Source organism: Eubalaena glacialis, chromosome 6, assembly GCF_028564815.1.
Source record: "Eubalaena glacialis isolate mEubGla1 chromosome 6, mEubGla1.1.hap2.+ XY, whole genome shotgun sequence".
NCBI lineage: Eukaryota > Metazoa > Chordata > Mammalia > Artiodactyla > Balaenidae > Eubalaena > Eubalaena glacialis.
The window spans coordinates 66,603,621-66,624,705 of record NC_083721.1 but is presented as its reverse complement, the minus strand read 5'-3'; the positions used below and the strand labels follow the sequence as shown (position 1 = coordinate 66,624,705).

The 21,085-nt window shown below is 43.7% G+C and overlaps 1 protein-coding gene across 1 annotated transcript in view; it reads right to left on the bottom strand.

Moving 5' to 3' along the window:
- ARHGAP31 (Rho GTPase activating protein 31) overlaps window positions 1-21,085 on the bottom strand; it is a 112,096-nt gene that overhangs the window by 13,934 nt on the left and 77,077 nt on the right. The window contains exons 6-10 of the mRNA XM_061194194.1: window positions 20,847-20,989; window positions 14,619-14,817; window positions 12,434-12,558; window positions 5,941-6,003; window positions 3,496-4,071 (exon numbers count right to left, since the gene is read on the bottom strand). Of these exons, the coding sequence (XP_061050177.1) occupies window positions 3,496-4,071; window positions 5,941-6,003; window positions 12,434-12,558; window positions 14,619-14,817; window positions 20,847-20,989 (1,106 nt within the window). The remainder of the gene's footprint in view (window positions 1-3,495; window positions 4,072-5,940; window positions 6,004-12,433; window positions 12,559-14,618; window positions 14,818-20,846; window positions 20,990-21,085) is intronic.

Below are 21,085 nucleotides of genomic sequence, written 5' to 3'. Positions count from 1 at the left end.
GACTCCTGTTTCAGATGCACTAAAATATAACTATTTAAAAGAATTCTTTTGTACATTCTTCAGTAGAAGAATGAGGAAATTCCTAATATCTCTTAGGGTAATTCTGGAGTTTGATTGATCAGGCCTCCTTAAATTTATATGGTTACTCTGACCTCCCTCTAATAAGCATTTCTAGAAGGGGACCCAGAGAGTGTTAGTTGTAGCTTGTAAGTCAGCCCTTTCAGAAGGATCCAGTTTGTGGTCCTTTCCTCCCCCGCCCCCCAACCCAAGGATGGAGGTTACCAAGACGTAGCCTTGAATCAGGTAGAAGTCAGACTAATTATTATGACTAATTGAATAATCCTTTTTTTTTTCATTCAAAGGATCAATAATCTAACTTTCAACACTTTAGTTATAGTACAATACTTACTTGGTATCTCTTACTTTTTGGGTTGCACTGGAATTTTGCCTAGTTTGGCCAAAACTAGAAGAACGGGTTTGAGCAGAGTGACTAAAAATTTAAATCAGGTAACCTGGAAAATTGTCTTCAATGCTGTTTCTTTTATCTATGGCTACCATACAAAAGAAAGAAAAAATAATTTATTAAGGAAGGTGAAGTTCTTCATTTGGAATAATTATGGAAGAAGATAAGTAACCTACGTTAACCTAACTACATCAGAGAGAAAGGTGAGGGGCCCTCCGCTGTCACTGAAACTTTTGGCATCTTCCTCTGGCCATTGGTCCTAGATCCACGTGGCTGCCTCCTACAGGGTCCCTTGTTCTGCCCTGGCTGCCACTAATCACAGTCAGGGAAGTAGACTGGAGTCTCCATCAGTGTCTTTCCAAGACCAATTTGATACAGACTGGGTATTCTGAATTACAGAGAGAAGGAAGGAGAGAGGGAAAAAAAGTAACAGACTGTCTGCCAAAGACCCCTTGGGGCCTGGGGACCTTCTCTTTTGGAAAGGACAGCCAATCACATAAAAGCCTTTGGAAACACTTTTTTCCTCAAAGGCTGCGCTTCCTCTTCTAACCCTCACTTTGTTCCACCCACAGCAGCCCATGGAGCATTCTCCAGACAAGGCATCACTTAATTCCCCTACGTTTTTGCTCCTCTTGTGCCCCATCCTGAAGGGAAGGGGGAGGGGAAAGGGACTGATGTTTACTGAGCATCTTCTGAGGACCACACCCTGAGCAGGCATTTCATGAATATTTTCCCATGCAGACCTCATCCCAGCCCTTGAGATAGGAGCCATCCCTGCTTTGCAGAAGAGAAACAGGCTCAGAGATATCAACCAGCTGTCACACTGCCCCAAAGTGGTGAAGCTTGGATCTGAATCTGCCCAGCTGGGGTCCAAAATCTATACACTTCTCACAACAGTCAGCACCTCTCAGCCCATAATGCCCTTTTCCATCTTTTCTGCATTTGGAAGTCCTACCCATTTATGAAGGCCCAAATGTCACCACTTCTGAGAAGTGTTCCTGGAATCCTCCTGAGAGGGCTGCTTCTTTTAGATGCCACTGAAGTCCTTTCTGAAAACCCCTTTCATGATACTTTGGGTACTTACGCTCTCCCTCATTCAAAAAGCCCAAAGGAGCACATATCCAGACAAAACTCTAATTCAAAAAGATACACGCACCCCTACGTTCATAGCAGCACTATTTACAATAGCCAAGACATGGAAACAACCTAAATGTCCATTGACAGATGAATGGATAAAGATGTGGTACATATATACAATGGAATACTACTCGGCCATAAAAAAACACACAAAATAATGCCATTTGCAGCAACATGGAAGCAACTAGAGATTATCATACTAAGTGAAGTAAGTCAGAAAGAGAAAGACAAACACCATATGATATCACTTATATGTGGAATCTAAAATATGACACAAATGAACTTATCTACAAAAAAGAAACAGACTCACAGACACAGAGAACAGACTTGGGGTTGCCAAGGGGGAGGGGTTGGGGCAGGGATGGAGCGGGAGCTTAGGTTTAGTAGATGTAAGCTATGATATATAGGATGAATAACAACAAGGTCCTACTGTATAGCACAGAGAACTATATTCAATTTCCTGTGATAAACCAAATGGAAAAGAATATAAAAAAAGAATGTGTGTGTATATATATGTGTATAACTGAATCACTTTGCTATACAGCAGAAATGAACACAACATTGTAAATCAACTATACTTCAATTAAAAAAAAAAAAAAGCCCAAGGAGGGTGTTAGGCTACTTTCACAAGCTGACCCTGTGCTGCAGGTGGGTGCAGAGTTTCAGTTTCCCTTCCTAGTTTGTGAGCTTGCTGGGGGAAGGGATTGCATCTTAACAATCGTTTTAACTCTACAGCCCATAGCAAACACGTGAGGGATCATGGCAGAATGCTTAAAAGCATGGATTTTTAAAAATCTGGATTAAAATCCTGGCTTTTACACTTCCGTGCTATGAGTCCTCCGGCAAGTTAATAGATTCCTCTCTAAGCAAAGGGGGATAATAGTAACTACCTATACCTCATGGAGTTGTGGTGAGAAGAAATGCAATAATACATGTAGAACACTTAGGACAGTGCCTGACACCATGATAGGTGATCAGAAAAAGCTAGCTTATATTAATTTTTATTTTTGTGTATGGTGTTAGGGAGTGTTCTAATTTCATTCTATTTTACATGTTAGCTGTCCAGTTTTCCCAGCACCACTTATTGAAGAGACTGTCTTTCTCCATTGTATATTCTTGCCTCCTTTGTCATAGATTAGGTGACTATAGGTGTGTGGGTTTAGCTAATATTAATTGAAATAGAAATATTCTTAAACCACAATGAGCATTTATTGGTTTATCTCTCAGCCATCCTTTCCTCTGAGGCTCTCATTACTTCCCTTTTGTGTGGCTCACAGTTGGTTGTTGGTTCTCACTCCAGAGATGGCCCAGGGACTCTCGCGTGGCCAATCTTAGAATCCTATTAGTCTGGCAACAGTGACTGGTCCAAGGCTGGGCATGTGACCCAAGCAGGCCCAAACACAGAGATCTCCCTGTGTTTTTTTTAAAAGGAAATTGGGAGGAGGATACTCTTTCTCACCGCTAGGCCTGTGCTAGCCATGTTCTCTGCAGATGTGAGGTAGAAATGTGGGATGGGTGGATTGTGTCTGGAAGAGTTGAATCCCCAGTTCCAGCTCTGCATTCCATTCCATGAGCTTTCCCTCCTGCCTTACATTTACTGAGTACTTACTGTGTATGAGACCCTGTTCTGATAGCTTTACATCTATTAACTAATTTAATATTCACAACTTAATATTAACATTATCCCTATTGTACAGATCAAGAAGCTGAAGCATGGAGTGGTTATGTTAACTTGCTGAAGATTGTACAGCAAAATGGCTGAGCCTATACTTGTACCAGGCAGTCTGGCTCCAGAGCCCGCAGTCTTAACCACTTCACTACATTGCCTTGCAAACTCTGTTTAAGTCTGGTTTTTCCTCTCTTGCAATGGAAAGAGACCCTCTCCCTTGCTTTACCTGTAGAAGTCTCAACTCCCAGGGGCTTCTCCTCTTCAGGCCAATCTCCACTCTCTGAGCCCTGGAAAGAAAACTCTTCCAGGCTGGAAAGAGACTGTAGCTCCTTTGGGGGTGTTCTGCATGGGGTGCTGTTGGTGCTGATGACGGCTGACACGCGGAGTGGCACAGACACAGCAAAGGGCTTGGAGATGTTCAGGGCCTTGCGCTGGTGACGGGGAGAGGGCTCCATCTGGAAGAGGCTGCCGGTAAAGACAGATTTGCTGGGGCCGTCGTTTGAGGTGTAGAACATACCCAGCATCTTCGGGGCTGTTTGCTCGCTCTCAGGATCCTCAATGGGTCGGAACACCTTCAGTTGCTCAGGTGGGGCCCGGGCCTGAGCGCCCTGCAGCTGGCTTCGGTCACTGCTCACGTCAAAGCCCCCCTCGGCCCCCGCCGGCATCCCCTCCTGGCCCCATTCGCCCTCTTGCTTGCTGAGGTCACATGAGCTGCCAGTGTTAGTCGAGTGCATTTTCGCTGCCGGGATGAAAAATCCACCAGTGGTGACCGTTCGATTGAAATTTCCTTTGGTTTCTTTCCCTAGTGAAAAAGCAAACAAACGTGGCCAGCAGCCTGAGCACACGCATCACTGAGCAGCCTTCCAGTAAGGGCAGGCACACAGTACTTGCATATTGGAAAGGCATAGCATGATAATAAGGGCATAGCTATCCTAATAAAGACAGGTACATAACATTTGGTTGACAAGAGGAAACATCTCCTTATGTGCACAGAATCTTGTCATAATGCCCTGATAGAACCATTTTGTTGTATCATATGCATCTGTTTTAAACTTTGCAGGTAGAGCGGTTTCCAAAAGAAAGACACTGCTGAAATTGCTAAACAGAGCAGTCATCCACCAAGCATTAAATGTAGATCATGAAAAAATAAAAAGAAGATGGGAGATGACAGAATGATGTTTGCTCAGAATGAAGATAAAACGGCCAAAATAACAGAATCTTGTTTCATTTTAAAACTTTAAAACTTATTGTTTTAAGTCTTCTCTGGCAGATGGACCCAAACAGGGGTTTGATTTCCCAGCAAGGAAACAAATGCTGTTCTCAGCTAGACCTTTCCGCCTTTTCCCAGGCTTCCTCCTGCTGAGTCAGAGGGTGAGAAACTAGAAATGTAAATTAACTAAATGTTAGAAAGCACAGTTGTGAGGAGTTGAGTTCCTGACTGACTTAGAAGTGAAGGCAAAGAAGAGAAAAAATCTGTGTGTGAAATAAATAAGCTGGGAGACAGCAACTGAATTGCCAGGGATCTGGAAAATAATTCCCAACTAGGCACTAAGTGCTACATCTTAGGTAACATTAGGTTTAAAATTCTTAGGAACCACTCTGTAGGAGAAGTGTAATTATCTCCCTTAACACATGAGGAAACCGAGACTTGAGAGGTTAGATAACCTGCCCAGTGCCCACGGAAGTGGTGACCTAGCTTTTGGTGTGTTTTTTTTGTTTGTTTTGTTTTGTTTTTTAGCTTTTGAAATATTAAATCCTGCCAAACTGGGCAAGAACTGCCCCCAAGAGGTTTCAAAACCAAGTAAATTGATGAATATAAAGGTGAGAAAATGCTAAAAGGACTGAGCCAGCTTAAAAAGATCTCATTGAATATTTTACAAGTTTAGTATTATTTTTTGAAAGTTGTTCTAAAGATTTTCTGTTTTGTTTCCGGCTGCCTCATTTATCAAAGAGCAACATATCTTGTATTAAAGGGATTCGAAAGTCATGGTACAATCATGGGGGAGTTTAAACAGTCTGCTGCTAGGGAAGCCCTGTGTCTTGCCAGTTGTAGCAGTGCTTGTTGGCTGCTTAACAAAAACAGAAGCAAGAGCTACAGGCAAGTCAGCCCTTAAGGCTGGAGCTGTAAGAACTAACATGGTGAGGTGCCCTTTGGTGACGGGTGTCACCTGGCATGCAACTGTACGTACATCTGCTCCAACCAGCAATGACCAGCTATGTGCCAGGCTGGTGCCTGTCAGTGTTTATTGATGAATGAAGGAATGAATGAATCTACCAAGTCAAAATCATGACTTGACAAACACAATGAAGCTAATGCCTATGGAAACACCTAAATTCAAAACACTTTATGCCCCAGGGGGAGCCTCTTCTGCCTTAGTTTTCAGGTGTTGACCCTTTTACCTGGCTCAGGATTGAATGCAAGGTGGCTGCTGTCTCCAGCTGTGGGGAGACAGGCTGGAGAAAGAGGCCTCGTGGAGTAGGGGAGGTTACTGCAAGGGCTGTGTGCGCCCCTTGAGTTCCGGAAGGTCAGGGAGGGATCTGGGCCTGGGGGATTGTGTGTGGCCATGACTGGAGATGAGCAGGGTCTGCGGTTTAGGAAGGCAAGTCTGGTGTGGGAGCGCCAGTCTCCCAGTTGTAATCCCCAGTTCCAAATCCAACTGAAAAATCTCACCTTCCACGGGCACTGAGCACAGCGAGTCCATGCTTTTAGCTGGTCGGATAGTAGCCTTTTCCACTAAGGACAAAAGAAAAAATATCCCTGATGAATGCTTGTTTGGAGAAAGTGTTTAGAACAATAGGTCAGGCTGTAAGTACAAAAAAGAAATTTCTTTAGGAAAGTTTTTCAAGTATTTATAATTTTCCCCTTTGGAAAACATTCCCCACTCCACCTTAGATGTTCCTACTTTCTTGGTGGGACTGACCTTATAAAAATAGGGCATTTGTAGATCAAAGGTTTATTAACATTTTACAGATAAAGGTAAATTACAATTTTGTCTCATAGCTATTAGCAAATGAGGAGTCCTGAACCCGATTTTATTGTACAGAAAAGACTCAAAGATTCATCCATGGAGTAGAATCCATGGGGCTCCAGGCAACCCCTCCTATTTGACAGGCCAGAGAGCAGAATTCTTGGCTGCAGCCACATCGCTCAACACCCAGGGATTTGGTACAACAGGTGAGAGAGAGCCCAGGGGTACTATTCTCCCTTTCTCCCGTGTGTCACCTTTCTCCACGTGCAGCTCTGCTCCTTGACGTCTGCAGCCTCGTTGCTGCCCCAATGCTCTCACCCACCAGCCTCACCCTGGAGCAGATCCCAAACAAACGAACCTTTTCTAAGCACCTGCTGTGTGCCTGGTGGACTCTATGCATCTTTGTAAGCCACCCAAGTAGGTTTTCAGAAGAGTATGGTTTAAATAAATAAAAACTTATTATCTCAGGCATAGGCTTAGGCACTTTCACAAACACCATCATGTCTTTTCAGGAAGGCTTCCAGGGCAAACTTGCTAGGAGGAGAGAGAGGGCAATTTAGAAGCTGACCGGGAGCCCCAGGACTTGTGGCTTTAAGGTAACTCTGGATCCAGGCAGATCTGGCTTTGAATCCCAATTCTCCCACTTTTGGGCTGTGTGACCTCAGAGAAGCAACTTACCTTTTTGAAACTTCAGTTTTTTGGCATGAAAAGGAGGAACCGTAGAGCTGTTGTGAGGATGAAATGAGTAGTGCATATAAAATAGGTTGCATTAACCTAGAATAGAGTAAATGCTCAAGAAGGAGTAACTATTGTTTATTGTTGTTGATGTTATTCAAGATAAACTAGGGCTCAGCAACAAGGGTAAACCCAGGAGATGGTTCTAAAGGAAGCACTCAGTGTTGGCCCTAACCCAAATCGGGCCCTAACTCACACTTGCTTTGTCCCTCTTTTAAAGTTCCTTTTTTCCTTCTTGCTCCAAACCCTGCTCCTTCTGAGAGGCTCTGAATTAGCCCCTTGGCCTCCCAGGCTCAGGGCTTCTCTCTGCCTGGGTCCCACTGGGCTCTGGAAGGACACAGCAACGTTCACCCAAAGCCTTGGTGACGCCAAGATTGCCTTCTACCTCTTACTTCCAGAGGTAAGCCAGAATTCTCATTCTTGGAAGATTGACTATTCCCACAAGTTTACAAAATGACTTCTAAAACTGCCTGTCCAGCCTCCCTTCATTCGTGTATTCTTTTTTTTGGGGCCACACCACGCGGCTTGCGGGATCTCAGTTCCCTGACCAGGGACTGAACCCAGGCCATGGCAGTGAAAGTGCCGAATCCTAACCACTAGACCACCAGGGAACTCCCCGTTCGTGTATTCTGAGACAAGATTTTGCCTTTGTTTTCCAAGAGCTGCATTTCTTGGCCTCCCTCTGGGTTTCATGTATCACCCTTCAGGGGTAGTGACCAGGTGTCACTGAGTGTCATGGAGGATGGGTAAGAGTTCTGGTTGCAGGGCCATCAGTGTTCACCTTTCCTGCTGGACCCTCTTTCTGACAACACAGCTCCTTCTGGTCCTGGTGGCCACAGTAGCTGCTTTTGGGAACAGTCTCCAAGAATTCCCTGGCTCCTTGTCTGGATAGAAACTAAGCACTCAGGACTCCTTGGCCTATGACTACACAATCGTCCTTGGCATTTTGGGGGGACTGGTTCCAGGACTGCCACAGATACCAAAATCCATGGATGCTCAAGATCCTTATGTAAATGGTGTACTGCAGTCGGCCTTCCCTATCCATAGGTCCTGCATTTGTGGATATGGAGGGCTAACTGTACTTAGATTATATTTTTCTGTCTGGGACCTTGGCCTCATGGAAATGGATCCACCAGTTTTCTTTGGGTCCTTGGGTTCCCCTCTCTTGGTTTATCTCTATGGCTTTATTTCCCTACTCAAAGGAGTTCACTTTGGAGGGTTCCCTGGAATCTTCCTGTTTGATAATATACAAATTCCAGTACACCAGTGTCCAAAGTTTATGCATCTCCATTCAGTCAATACCCAAGTTTTTCTTATCCTTTAGTATTTCCTATTTCTGTTCCATTTTCTAAACATGGTTAAACATCCCTTCACCCGCCCCCGCACCAAAGAAAACCCCCAATACTATATACATGGCTTCCCTGGTGGCGCAGTGGTTGAGAATCTGCCTGCTAATGCATGGGACACGGGTTCGAGCCCTGGTCTGGGAAGATCCCACATGCCGCGGAGCAACTAGGCCCGTGAGCCACAACTACTGAGCCTGCGCGTCTGGAGCCTGTGCTCCGCAACAAGAGAGGCCAGGATAGTGAGAGGCCCGCGCACCGCGACGAAGAGTGGCCCCCGCTTGCCGCAACTAGAGGAAGCCCTCGCACAGAAACGAAGACCCAACACAGCCAAAAATAAATAAATAAATAAATAAATAATTTAAAAGGTGCTAATAATTAAAAAAAAAAAAAAAAATCCCTTCACCTGCCCCCGCACCAAAAAAAACCCCCAATACTATATACATGGCGAATCAATTTTTTAAATGCTCTTAAATATGGAGTTTTAAAAAAAGATTTTAAAAATTATTTATCAATAAATATGTTAACCCACTGATTTCCTTTTTTCACATGCATATTTCAACGAATAGCAAGCCCACGTGCCATTTACAGTGACCATGCTGGTGGGTTATGACCAGAAGGCTCCCCACTCCCTACCCCCAAGTCTTTAGCTTCTAGGGATCCAGCAACATTCTTCTGGTGAAAAGCAGCCACTCGGGCAGTAGTCAAGGTCACAGAGAGCCACTTATATTGACGCTGATGGTTCTTTAATTTCACCCCTGCATCCCATCAAAATGCAGCCAGTTTGATGAACTATCTCTGATTAGCTTATTCATGAGATAGCAGTGGTTTTCAACACCGGCCGCATATCAGAATCACCTGGGGAGCTTTTTAGAAATTACCAATACTCTGACTTCACTGCAGAGCTCCTGAGGCAGAGCTGCTGTGGGTGTGGACCACACTCTATGGGTGATTCTGAGGTGCTGCAGCCGAGCTGAGAAGCTGGCCAGGGACATCCTGTGCATTCTGTGAGTTTACCGCTGTTTGATCCAGCACCTGGGGCTTCTTCCTTTTGAAAACCACATGGGGGTGGAAATCTTCATAAGTCAAGATCAAAGAAAATCATTTAATCTATTTTTACTCAATTGTTTTGTTCTATTTTTTTTAACTTTTTGTTACTTGGGGAACCTCTTTCATTGTGTCACTGATTCTGTAACTGAAGGGCTCTCTGATGTGCTTCAGCAAATCTATTATTAGATCAGGAGTTTCCTGCCAGGTACTCCCCCTTAAATTCTCCTTTGAGAATCCTAATTTCTGATTTGTATCTGCTCTACCATACCTATAGTAACCTGCCCTCTTCACCTGGCCATCTTGCCATTTTGTGAAAGACATTTTCCCCTATATAATGAATATTGTAGATGCCTACCCAGAATCCATTTCCCTTTCCCCTTCTCACAGAGCCCTGTACATCTTGGGTGCATCTCATTCCTCACACAGGGGTGTAATGCCATTCCTCATGCCAGTGATTGGTTCAGGAACCCAGGCCTAAGCCAATCAGCACAGGGCACTCCCGTAGCCATAGGGATTGACCCATGTGACTCAGTGAAGGCTACTATTGTGGGGCGGAGGGAGGGGGGCAGACAGACACTTCACTGGGGTTTTCGGGAAAGAAGGGTCCCTGCCCTTAGGAGCAACCTACTAGAAATGATGTTCTTTCTCCTTCTGGATATAGTGAGAGTCAAAGGTAAAGCCTAGAACTATTGTAGCCACTTTGTGGAGGCAAAGGAAGCCAGTCTGGGGATAAAGCTGACCTACAGAGGAGGGCATAGCTGAGGAAAACACGGAGAAATGGAGACAGAGCCACTGTACTAAACCACCCCTGAAGCCTTCCCTACATCTGGGTGTCCCAATAAATTCCCTCCTTGCAGAAGCCAATTGAGTTGGATTTGTCATTACTTACAGCCTAAACCACTGTACTTGCTATACCCTGTGACATCCCTCATTACTCCAATAGGCCAATGTGACAATTTCTAACATCTGTGCTTTATGATCCTTGGAGTACAATTATCACTGGACTTGAGGAAGGTCCTTAAAAATATTACCTCATTTTTTCCTATTGGCATTAGTTTTTCCTCCCAAATATTTATTATTAAGAATTTCATACATTCAGAAAAGTTGAAGACCTCTAAACCTATCACCTAGGTTGACATTTTGCCACATGTCTGCTTTATCTATCTCTTTCTATCTATCTATCTACCTACATACATATGTTTTGCTGAATCATTTGAAAGTGAGTTTCAATATTTTGACACTTGATCCTTAAATACTTCAACTTTAGCATATGTCTCCTAAGAACCATCAGCACCCTATGAGAATGTACTATTCTTCAGTATCATCTAAAATCCAATCTATTTGTCCCCCAAATTATCTTTTGTAGTCCTTTTTTTTTTCAAACTAGTATTCAATCAAGTTTGCTCATTACATTTGTACATTTACCTTTTACTACTTGCTTTCATAACAATTGCCCTCATTTTAAAAAAATCATGCTTTCCATTTATAACACTAAATGTCTTTGTGGCAAATTTCTTTGGCCTCCGCTTTCTGACACAATAATCAGCCGGACTGGTTATATTCCCCATTATATAGTGGTTCCCTCAGTTCCCTCCTGCATCAATTCCTGTTCACTACTCAGATATAATTCCCACAGGGCAGCATTCCTATTTAAGAATCATGACCCTGGGGCTTCCCTGGTGGCGCAGTGGTTAAGAACCCGCCTGCCAATGCAGGGGACACGGGTTCGAGCCCTGGTCCGGGAAGATCCCACATGCCGTGGAGCAACTAAGCCCGTGCGCCACAACTACTGAGCCTGCGCTCTAGAGCCCGCGAGCCACAACTACTGAAGCCCACGAGCCACAACTACTGAGCCTACGCTCTAGAGCCTTCAAGCCACAACTACTGAGCCCGTGTGCCACAGCTACTGAGCCTGCACTCTAGAGCCCATGAGCCACAACTACTGAGCCCACGTGCCACAACTACTGAAGCCCACGTGCCACAACTACTGAAGCCCGTGCACCTAGAGCCAGTGCTCTGCAACAAGAGAAACCACCTCAATGAGAAGCCTGCACACCGCAACGAAGAGTAGCCCCCGCTCGCCGCAACTAGAGAAAGCCCGCGCACAGCAACAAAGACCCAATGCAGCCAAAAATAAATTAAATAAATAAATAATTTAAAAAATAAAAAAATAAAAATCATGACCCTCACCCTGGGGGAAAAGGGACAAATCTTCCTTACAGTAGAGTTAAATTAATAAATGTAGAAGGAATGATGGAAATGGAGAATGACCATTTGGCAAACACCACAGTAATAACTGTCGCAGGCAAGAACCACTGATGGATGTTAAAATGCATGGATGAAAGTATGATGAAAAAAGGATATTTGCATAGTCTGAAAATATCTCCCACAAGATACTTATTAATTGCAAAGGAAAAAAATAGTAACTGTACAGGGACAAACCTTGTAGATAGCACTTTAACTAAGTGCTCAAAGTTGACATCAACAATAAAATGTTGACTTCATGTGCCCCCTGATATGACACATTGAGACATAACCTCAATCTAACCATGAGAAAACATCAGACAATCCCAATCTGAGGTATATTCTACAAAATAAATTGCCAAAACTCTTCCAGAGTGTCAAGGTCAGAAAGACTGAGGGACTGTCCTAGGTTGGAGGATTAAAGAGGCATGACATCTAAATGCAATGCGGGTTCCTGGACTGGATCCTGGACCAGAAAAAGGACATCAGAGGGACAACTGGCCAAATATGAATAACGTCTGTGAATTATTTAATAGTATTATATTGATATTAATTTTCTGGTTTTGATCATTGTATTACAGTTATCTAATATGTTAACATTTGGGGGAGCTGTGCGAAGGGTCTACAGGTTCTCTGTGTACCATTTTTGCAAATTTTTTGTAAATCTAAAATTATTTTAAAAAACCAAAAAGACTCTTCAGTTAATTTATAAGTTTCTCTTTCAGGGTTAGTGAGTTTGACATAATCAAACCAAAGACTTAAGAAACAGAACTGAAAAAAAATATATATATATCTTATAAACATAACTGCTATTGATTCTTACCTGAGAGCCTCTGTCCTCTCACAAATACACTCCCATTTCTACTCAGCTTTGATTTAGAGTCTGATCCAGAACGTCCCAGGTTAAATATTGATTTCCACTTCTTTGATTTACTGGAGAGCTTTCTTCTAAAGGAGCCAAGCCACAGGGGGTTAGTTTGGTAACTAGCTATTTCAGTGGGACTTTTAAACTAAGAAGGAATACCCCAAACATGTTCTTAGTTATGAACAGCTCTGACATATCAGGAAATTCCTCTCTAAAATCCAAGTTGAGCCTGACTCTCACCCTGTCTGGGGATGCCCATCATGACCAAGCTAGGTTTTCATGAGTCAGAGTGAAGGACCACATTCCCCAGAGGAACGGACAAAGATGTGCTATTACAGGCAGGGGAGGGGGCAAACAGAGACAGGGGTCGGTGGCAGACTCAGAGGTCACAAGCAACCACAGTTCTGGGAATTCTGGTAGGAATTCTGGTAAGCACTTCAGTCCTGGGTTATCAAAGATACTTATTTTTTTTACAGGAGTAAACACTAAAGATCAGAGACTTCAGTCCTGTTATGCTCCTTGCACTGCAGCCACACTGCTGGGACATCCACAGGCGAGGAGGAGGCTGGGGTAGACTTTGGTGGACCGGAAAGTGGGTGGATGAGAAAGCAACTTAGAAGAGAGCCTGGCCTGGGAGAGTTGCAGGCTGCTAGGTGTGGTCAGTGGTCACTGCAGAGAAAGGCAGAGGGTAGTCACTGTGTTTCTGGCTTTGTCTCTCATTTCTCTGATGAAGCAGGGAAAGTTGAGTGCTAGACTGGGCCAGAGGGCCTGGTGCCACCAGGGTTCATCATAGAGGCCTTGCCCGGCTCTAGCCGGCCTTGCTATCAGACTCCATAAAGTTCCAGGATGAAACCCTGCAACCTGTGGGCTCCACAGAGGACCTTTTCTCTGCAGGGTTCTCATAGAACATCGAGGTCTCAAGCGCAGCATGATTTTACAATCCGTCAGAGATAGATCTGCAGTGCTTAGTGGTTTCTATCGGATCTGGCCTGATGTTTTCAAGCACTAGGTCTTGGGGTGGATTTGACATAATCACATACCTTGAGGTATGGTATGAAGGCACAGAGAAAGTGAACTTGATTGTCCTTCAGAGGTACTCTTCCTGATCCCTGAGTGGAAGTCTTATTCTCCAGGGACTTAGGGGGAGGGGCAGTGGGGATCAGTCTTTCGAGACAGAGAGAGAGAGAGAGAGAGAGAGAGAACCATCCATGCACTTCAGGAAATAGAGGGGTTTCTAGCCAGGTGAGTTCCAGGTGCCCTTCCCAGAGCACACAGTGTGACAGGCGCCCCCTACCCCTGTGCAACGTGGCAGCACTCCTTCTCCCTCCCCAGGGGGAAACAGCCTCGCCATCGTGAGGAAGACGCTGATAAGAGGTCTGAGAGGTCTGTTTTCATACCTCCTTTCACTGACCAAACAGCGAGGCGGACACTCTCCAGTGAAAAGATTGCCTTTTGGCCCCTCCACCTGCTGTCTGCCTAGAATTTCAGACCCCTGCTTCAGTCACTGCCTCCTTTTTACACTGGGGCATGGGGGTGGGAGAGGGATGTGTGGAGACCAGGGTTACCACAGAATACGTGAGAAGGAGAAGGGAGGGAAGATGTGAATGAGAATGGTGTTTGGTTTTGGAGGGGAGTAAGAGAGGACGAACAGAAGCCAGGATGCACGTCCCCAGGCGCCATGTTCCCAGAGCTCCCAGTCCAGAGCGGTGCTCTCTGTCAACTTGCCCTCCGCTCATCCCTACGCCTTCCATAGGTCCCGTGGGAGGTGCAGGGTGGGAGGAGGGGGTCAAGATTTCGTGTTTTGCAACCTTCCTTTTGAAAATGTCAAGTTTATTTTGTCTCAGCTAAGGAGTAAAGGGTTTTAGTTCTGATTCTTGACACCTATGAGCCCCACCCACACCATGGTACTAGGGATCTCCGGTGGGAGCTCAAGGTCTTGATGACTTTGGGGCAGTGAGTGAAGGCATCAGCCGCTGGTGAATGTCGTGGAGGCAGCTCCCTTCTCTTCTGGAATGCTTCCTTACCCCCCAACCCAGACCACACCCCCAGCCCATGCTGCCATCACAGCCCTGAGACTTTATCACTTCCTCCTCCATCCCCCTCCACCTAAACATCTCCCAGAACTTGGAAGAAGGACACTTACTTGTTGTCTGGTAACTCAAGGACAGTGTGGAAGAGGGTGCCCATGGGAGGGACAATCTCAGGCAGGCTATTCTCTCTCCTTTCCTTCCGGGCAGGGTGATTAGTAGCTAGGCTCCGGGCCTGAGCTTCCTCCAGACTCACCAACTTCATGGGCAGGGAGAGGGCTGGCAACGTCAGGCTCTTCATGATCGGCCGGTTTTCTGTAAAGAGGGGAGAAGAGCTCATAGACCTCCTGGGAGGAGGCCTGGGCACTGGCTCCAGCCAGAGCCCCCATCCACAGCCCCTCCATTCCTGACCTCCTGACAGGGGCTTCTCCTGGGCGTGGTGGGGTCTATAGGGCAGAGACTACACTCTGGGGGATCTGACAGCCCTCCTGGCCGGACCAACCAGAGGGCGCACAGGGGCTTCAGAAGGTAGCCTGCATTCCTGTACTTTTCAGACTATTCATTCATTCACGCAGCACTTACTGTGGCCAGAGTGACAGTAGTGGATATTTGCCCCTGGGAACTGCCTCATGCTTTGGTCAGGTGGGAATGTGTGTTCAGCCACAGAGGCAGCCTCACTCATCTAGGGTAGGGCAGGATACTGCCCCTCCTCTCTGCAGCTGGAGAACATAGGTTCCAGGGGAATTGAAGGTTGGAGCCTCGACTTTCCTGAAATTACCTAGCCTTGGATCTCTGCAGTAGAAAGACATTTTATGGCTACGCTATTCCCTAAGAGATAAGTGGCTTTTTATTCACTACCAAATCATCTTCAAGTGTATGCAAGCCAATTCTTTCCTTGTAAGTTTTTTTAAAGAATGGAAGTGATGATGACAGATCAATGGTGTCCACGATTATCTCTTTTCTCCAAGTCAATATATTTTTCAAATTGGGGCAATCTTGTACTGCCTGTCTCCAGCCAGGGACGTTTGGCAATGTCTGGAGACATTTTTAGTTGTCACAGGTGTGTGGGGGAATGCTACTGGAGCCTAATAGGTAGAGCCTAGGGATGCTGCTAAACATCCTACAATACACAGGACAGCCCCTCGACAAGAATTATCCAGCGCTAAATGTCAACAGGGCCAAGGCTGAGAAACTCCGATCTAAGTAAAAATGAAGAGGTCTAAGTTTGCCTCTACTTAGTATTTTGGCAACCTTGCCAGTTTTCTGTAACTTTGGAAGGGGTAAAGAGACTCAAGGGTAATTTGGACCAATTGACACTAAGAAATCACTTTTGGTATAGGACTCAGCTAATTTTCAGAAAGCACCTCGATGGCACTATTTCTCTTTGCAGAGACCCTCTCTGAGTGAAATAAAACCACTGACAAAAGGCCTTGCAGACAATGTGACTGTATGTGACTCTGGGGCGTTTCCAAGGAGGAGAGCGTGGCCGTCATTCAGCAGGACTACAATTAGATAAATCTGTGATCCTAAAGATTTTTCAGTGAAGTTTCCAACTTTAACCCAGTTTTCCCACTTAATCCAAAGGAAATTAAAAATATTTAAATTTAATTGACTCAATATTTGTTCATAGATCCTAGATTATTTATGATTTTTTTAAACTTAATTATTTATTTACTTAAAACATTAAATCATTCTGGGAGCAACTGGAACAACAAGAAAAACATAAAGTGCAAGATCAGGAAACCTAGCACCCACCTCTTGCCATGGTTCCAGGCTCTAGTATACTAAGGCCTACTCATCATTTCTGCTTAGATGTTCAATAGGCATCTCCAGCTTTACATCTCATAACAGAGCTTGTGGTTTTTGCTCCTTATCTCGAAACTGGTACCTCCTCCCATCCTCTCCAAATCGGTAAATAGCACCGTGGATCACCCAGTTGTGTAAGCCAAACCTGGAGTAGGTATTTTTCATTGATTCCTGTCTTTGATGTACCCCTTCTCCCCCACATCCAGCCTATAAGCAAGTCCTGAAACTCTACCTCCAAAATATATCCTGAATCCAGCCACTTTCCTCCTATCCACTGCTAACATGCACAGACAGTCCCCAACTTCAACAGTGGTTCAACTTACAATTTTTCGACTTTAGGATGGTGTGAAAGCAATATGCATTCAGTAGAAACCGTACTTTGAATTTTGATCTTTTATCAGGCTACAGATATTCTGTACAATACTCTCTTGTGATGCTGGGCAGCGGCAGGGAGCCTCAGCTCCCAGTCAATCACGCGATCACAAGGGTAAACAAGCAGTAAACTTATAACCATTCTGTTTTTCACTTTCAGTACAGTATTCAATAAATGACATGAGCTCATCAACACTTTATTATAAAATAGGCTTTGTGTTAGATGACTTTGCCCAACTGTAGGCAAGCGCAAGTGTTCTGAGCACTTTTAAGGTAGGCTAGGCTAAGCTATGATGTTCAGTAGGGTAGGTGTATTCAATGCATTTTCGACTTAACGATATCTTCAACTCATTGAAGATATGTTTATTGGGACGTAGGTTGAGGAAGATGTAGTCCAGGCCACCATGATTTCCCTCCTGACTTCTGCCATAGCTCCTTAACTGGTCTCCCTGCTTCTAGCCTTTCAGTCTCTGCTCCACACAGCGACCCAGATGCTCAGATCCCGCACGCCCTGCTCAAACACCTCCAGTGCTTTCCCCAGCACAGAGGACAAACCAAACTCTTAGCATGACCGACCAGGACCTTCCATCTGCTTTCCCTCTCTCCTCTTTGCCCACTGACACAGTGGTCTATAAAAATATACAGTAAAATTTTTTCAATGTATACTCCCATTGTATACACATATATATAGTTGTAAATTATACATATATACCACTGTATTTGTTTTATGTGTAATAGAAAACATACAACATCACAGAAATTACAAAGTATGCAATAAAACCAATGGAAAAGAATTCTAATAGTTTCTTCCAACACCCATACTTCGGTACTTTGGTCCTTGGCATCCCCTGGGTGGGGCACCCCACTTTGGAGACTGCATTTCTGTAGCGACACTGGCTGACTTTCTGCCACACGATGAGCTCCTTTCCACCTCAGAGCTTTTACACTCCCTGTTCTCTGTGTTTGGAACGTTCATCCGCCAGATCCTCACATGACTGGTTTCTTTTGTCATTCAAGTCTCAGTTCAAAGATCACTTCCTCAGAGGCCATGTCCACTCTGTACCAAAATTACACCCCCAAGTCATTGACCATTGCATTATCCTGCTGTACTTTCTTCCTGGCATTTATCGTCTTTGACGTGATAATGTATTTATCTGTAAACTTACTTATTGTTTGTCTTTGCAACCAGACTATAGCTCTATGCAGGGCAGTGGCTTTGCCATTTTGGACACTGTCCCCAGTGTCTGGAACAGTGTCTGGCACATGGGAGGTGCCCAATACTACATATTTATGTTTTAATAAACCTTGGCATATCACAATCTCTCTGGCCTCATTGCTCTCATCTATCAATTAAAGGTGTTGGATTCTATGACTTCTAAAATCTTTCCAATTTGAAGTAGAACCCTATTTCTAAATCTCAAATTCCAGAGTGTATGACTTATTCCATTTTGTGTAAACATTAAGTATGGTACCGAAGTCAATAAGAATTCATAACAAGAACATTTAAATGAAATGCACTGAATAATAATTATTGGAGGCAATCAAGAGTTAAAGGCTCAAGAGGAAATTGGATTTCAATATGCAGGACAAAAGCTGATTAAGGCAATGGTCATAAAAAGAACAGGCATTTCCAAGTTGGAATTAGGAACATCCTTAACACTAACAGTCATGAATGGAATCTGCTGTCAAGAAGAACATTTCCCAAGAGTCATTAATTCTCCACAATGGTTTATTTATCTGTTTAACTATTTTTTCCTCTCAGAGTCAGCACAAGGTAAGGAAAGAGCACAGGCTGGAAGATTTAGGTTCAGTGTTCAGTCCTACCAGATACTAAGCTTTTCTGGTTCTCTGGTTCTTCATGTATAAAAGAGGGTTGATAACTTTATGATGGTTGTTGTGATAAGACCATGAGATGATATATGTGGAGTGCCCGCCATGGTTCCCGGCACAGAATAAGTCCCCAGTAAATTATTGGTTGACTCAAAAGGATGAATGAATGAAAGCATATAATTTCTCATTTACTTTCAAAAAGGATTTATATAGCTTACAATAAAAAAAAATCCATAATGTGCGAGTTAAAATAAAGATAAAAGAAACGTCAGCCACTCCTAAGTATATAGCCAAGAGAATTGAAAACATATGTTCACACGAAAACTTGTACATGACTTCACAGCAGCATCATAATAACCAAAAAGTAGAAACAACCCATATGTCCATCAACTGATGAATGTGTAAATAAAACGTGGTATATCCATACAATAGAATATCATTCGGCCATAAAAAACAGAAATACCGATACATGAGAACATATGCTAAGTGAAAGAAATCAGTCACAAAAGACCACATATTGTGTGATTCCACTTATATGAAATGTGCAGAAGAGGCAAAATCCACAGAAACAGAAAGTAGATTAATGGTTGCCAGAGTCTGGTGGGAAGACAAAATGTGGAGTGACTGCTTAATGGGTATGGGGTTTCTTTTTGGAGTGATGAAAATGTTCTGGAATTAGATAGTGGTGATGGTTGCACAATTCTGTGAATACACTAAAAACCACTGAATTGTACACTTTAAAATGATTAAAGTGGTGAATTTTATGGTATGTGAATTTTAAAAGAAAGATCACAAACCACATGGAGGACAGGATGGGGATGGGAACAATTACACCAGAAATCAAAATTTGATATTAATTGCAATTGATTACTTTGATGGTTATACTTGATTTTCCCAAGTATATTAGCCAAAGTAGAAAAGAATGTTTTGATCAGCTAATACAAATATTTTGCAGATACAGCTCTCATACACCACTGGTTTCCAAGTGTGGGCCCTGACCAGCAGCAGCTCCATCACCTGGAAACGTGTTAGAAACACAGATTTTCGGCAGCACTCCAGACATGCTGAATCAGAAATTCTGGGGATGAGATCCAGTAATCTGTGTTTCGATAAGCCTTCCCAGTTATGTGACGTATGCTAATGCTGGAAAATCACCCTCACACAAATGGTAGTTACCAGGCTTATTGATCAGCTGGATTTTTGATTTTTACAAATTAGGCTCATATGAGTTCAATCAGCATAAACCAATACCAGTGCATTCCTAAGGTTAATTATGGTATTATGAGACTACAGGACTGAAACATCATATCTTGCATCTCATCACATCCAGCGTGAAATAGCTATATTTTTCTTGTATATAGTGGGTTTCAATGCTAGCTAGTCTCTGCATACACGCACCCACACACTCATTGCTGTATGCCTGGTGCCCTATGCAGGGCAGAACAAAGTAAGCACTCAAGAAATGCTTGAGAAAAAGACAAATATTATATGATACCACTTATATGTGGAATCTAAAAAATAGTACAAATGAACTTATTTACAAAACAGAAATAGACTCACAGACATAGAAAACAAACTTATGGTCACCAAAGGGGAAGGAGAGGAGGGATAAATTGGGAGTATGGGATTAACAGATACACACTACCATATGTAAAATAAACAACAAGGATTTACTGTATGGCACATGGAACTATATTCAATATCTTGTAATAAACTATAATGGAAAAGAACCAAAAAAAGAATATAGGTTCATACATATATATATATATATATATACACACACACACACACATACACATACACACACTTCTCTGTACACCTGAAACTAACACAATATTGTAAATCAATTATAGTTCAATTATTTTTTAAAAAAAGAAATGCTTGTGAAGAGAAGGCATTCTGAATATATATGTGAGTATGAATAGGACGCCTCTTAATTCATTCACTTAAGACTTCTGAAATATCATACTGAAAGTAAAGATGAAATCTAATAGTCGGAGGAATATTGCCAGTGTCTCTAGCTAATAACTGGAAGAGTTTAAGAACTCACTAAAAGCAACAGAAGGTATTCCAGTTCACCACACCACATTCACGGGATAGGCCATGCATGCAACTGATCAGAAACATGCTAGAGCCACACGCACACATACCACACTTTTGTTGCACAGGCACACATGTATGTATGCACGATCCCCAAACACACGCAGTGTAGTCAGCACACACACACACAGTTGACACTGAGAGCTAGATCCCGGCCCACCCTAACTTATTCTTGGGCCCCATGCCTAAGGCAAAGAACGGTGATTGGTAGGGTGTATGTCAGAAGGAGCCATTACCATCGTTCTCCAGAGACCCGGGTGCACCGTTGTTAAAGATTTGATCCACATGATTCAGTATGAATTCAATCACCACCTGCTGGACCCGGACTGCAAGGAAGGCTGCATCTCCATTGCAACCAGTGGCTTCAATTTCTTTGGACCTGAACCGTGGAAGAAACACATTCAGTGAATGAGTCTGCCCTACCCCATGAAGCATAAGGGGGAGCCAGTGGGCCTTTTGTACAAGCCCCCAGTTC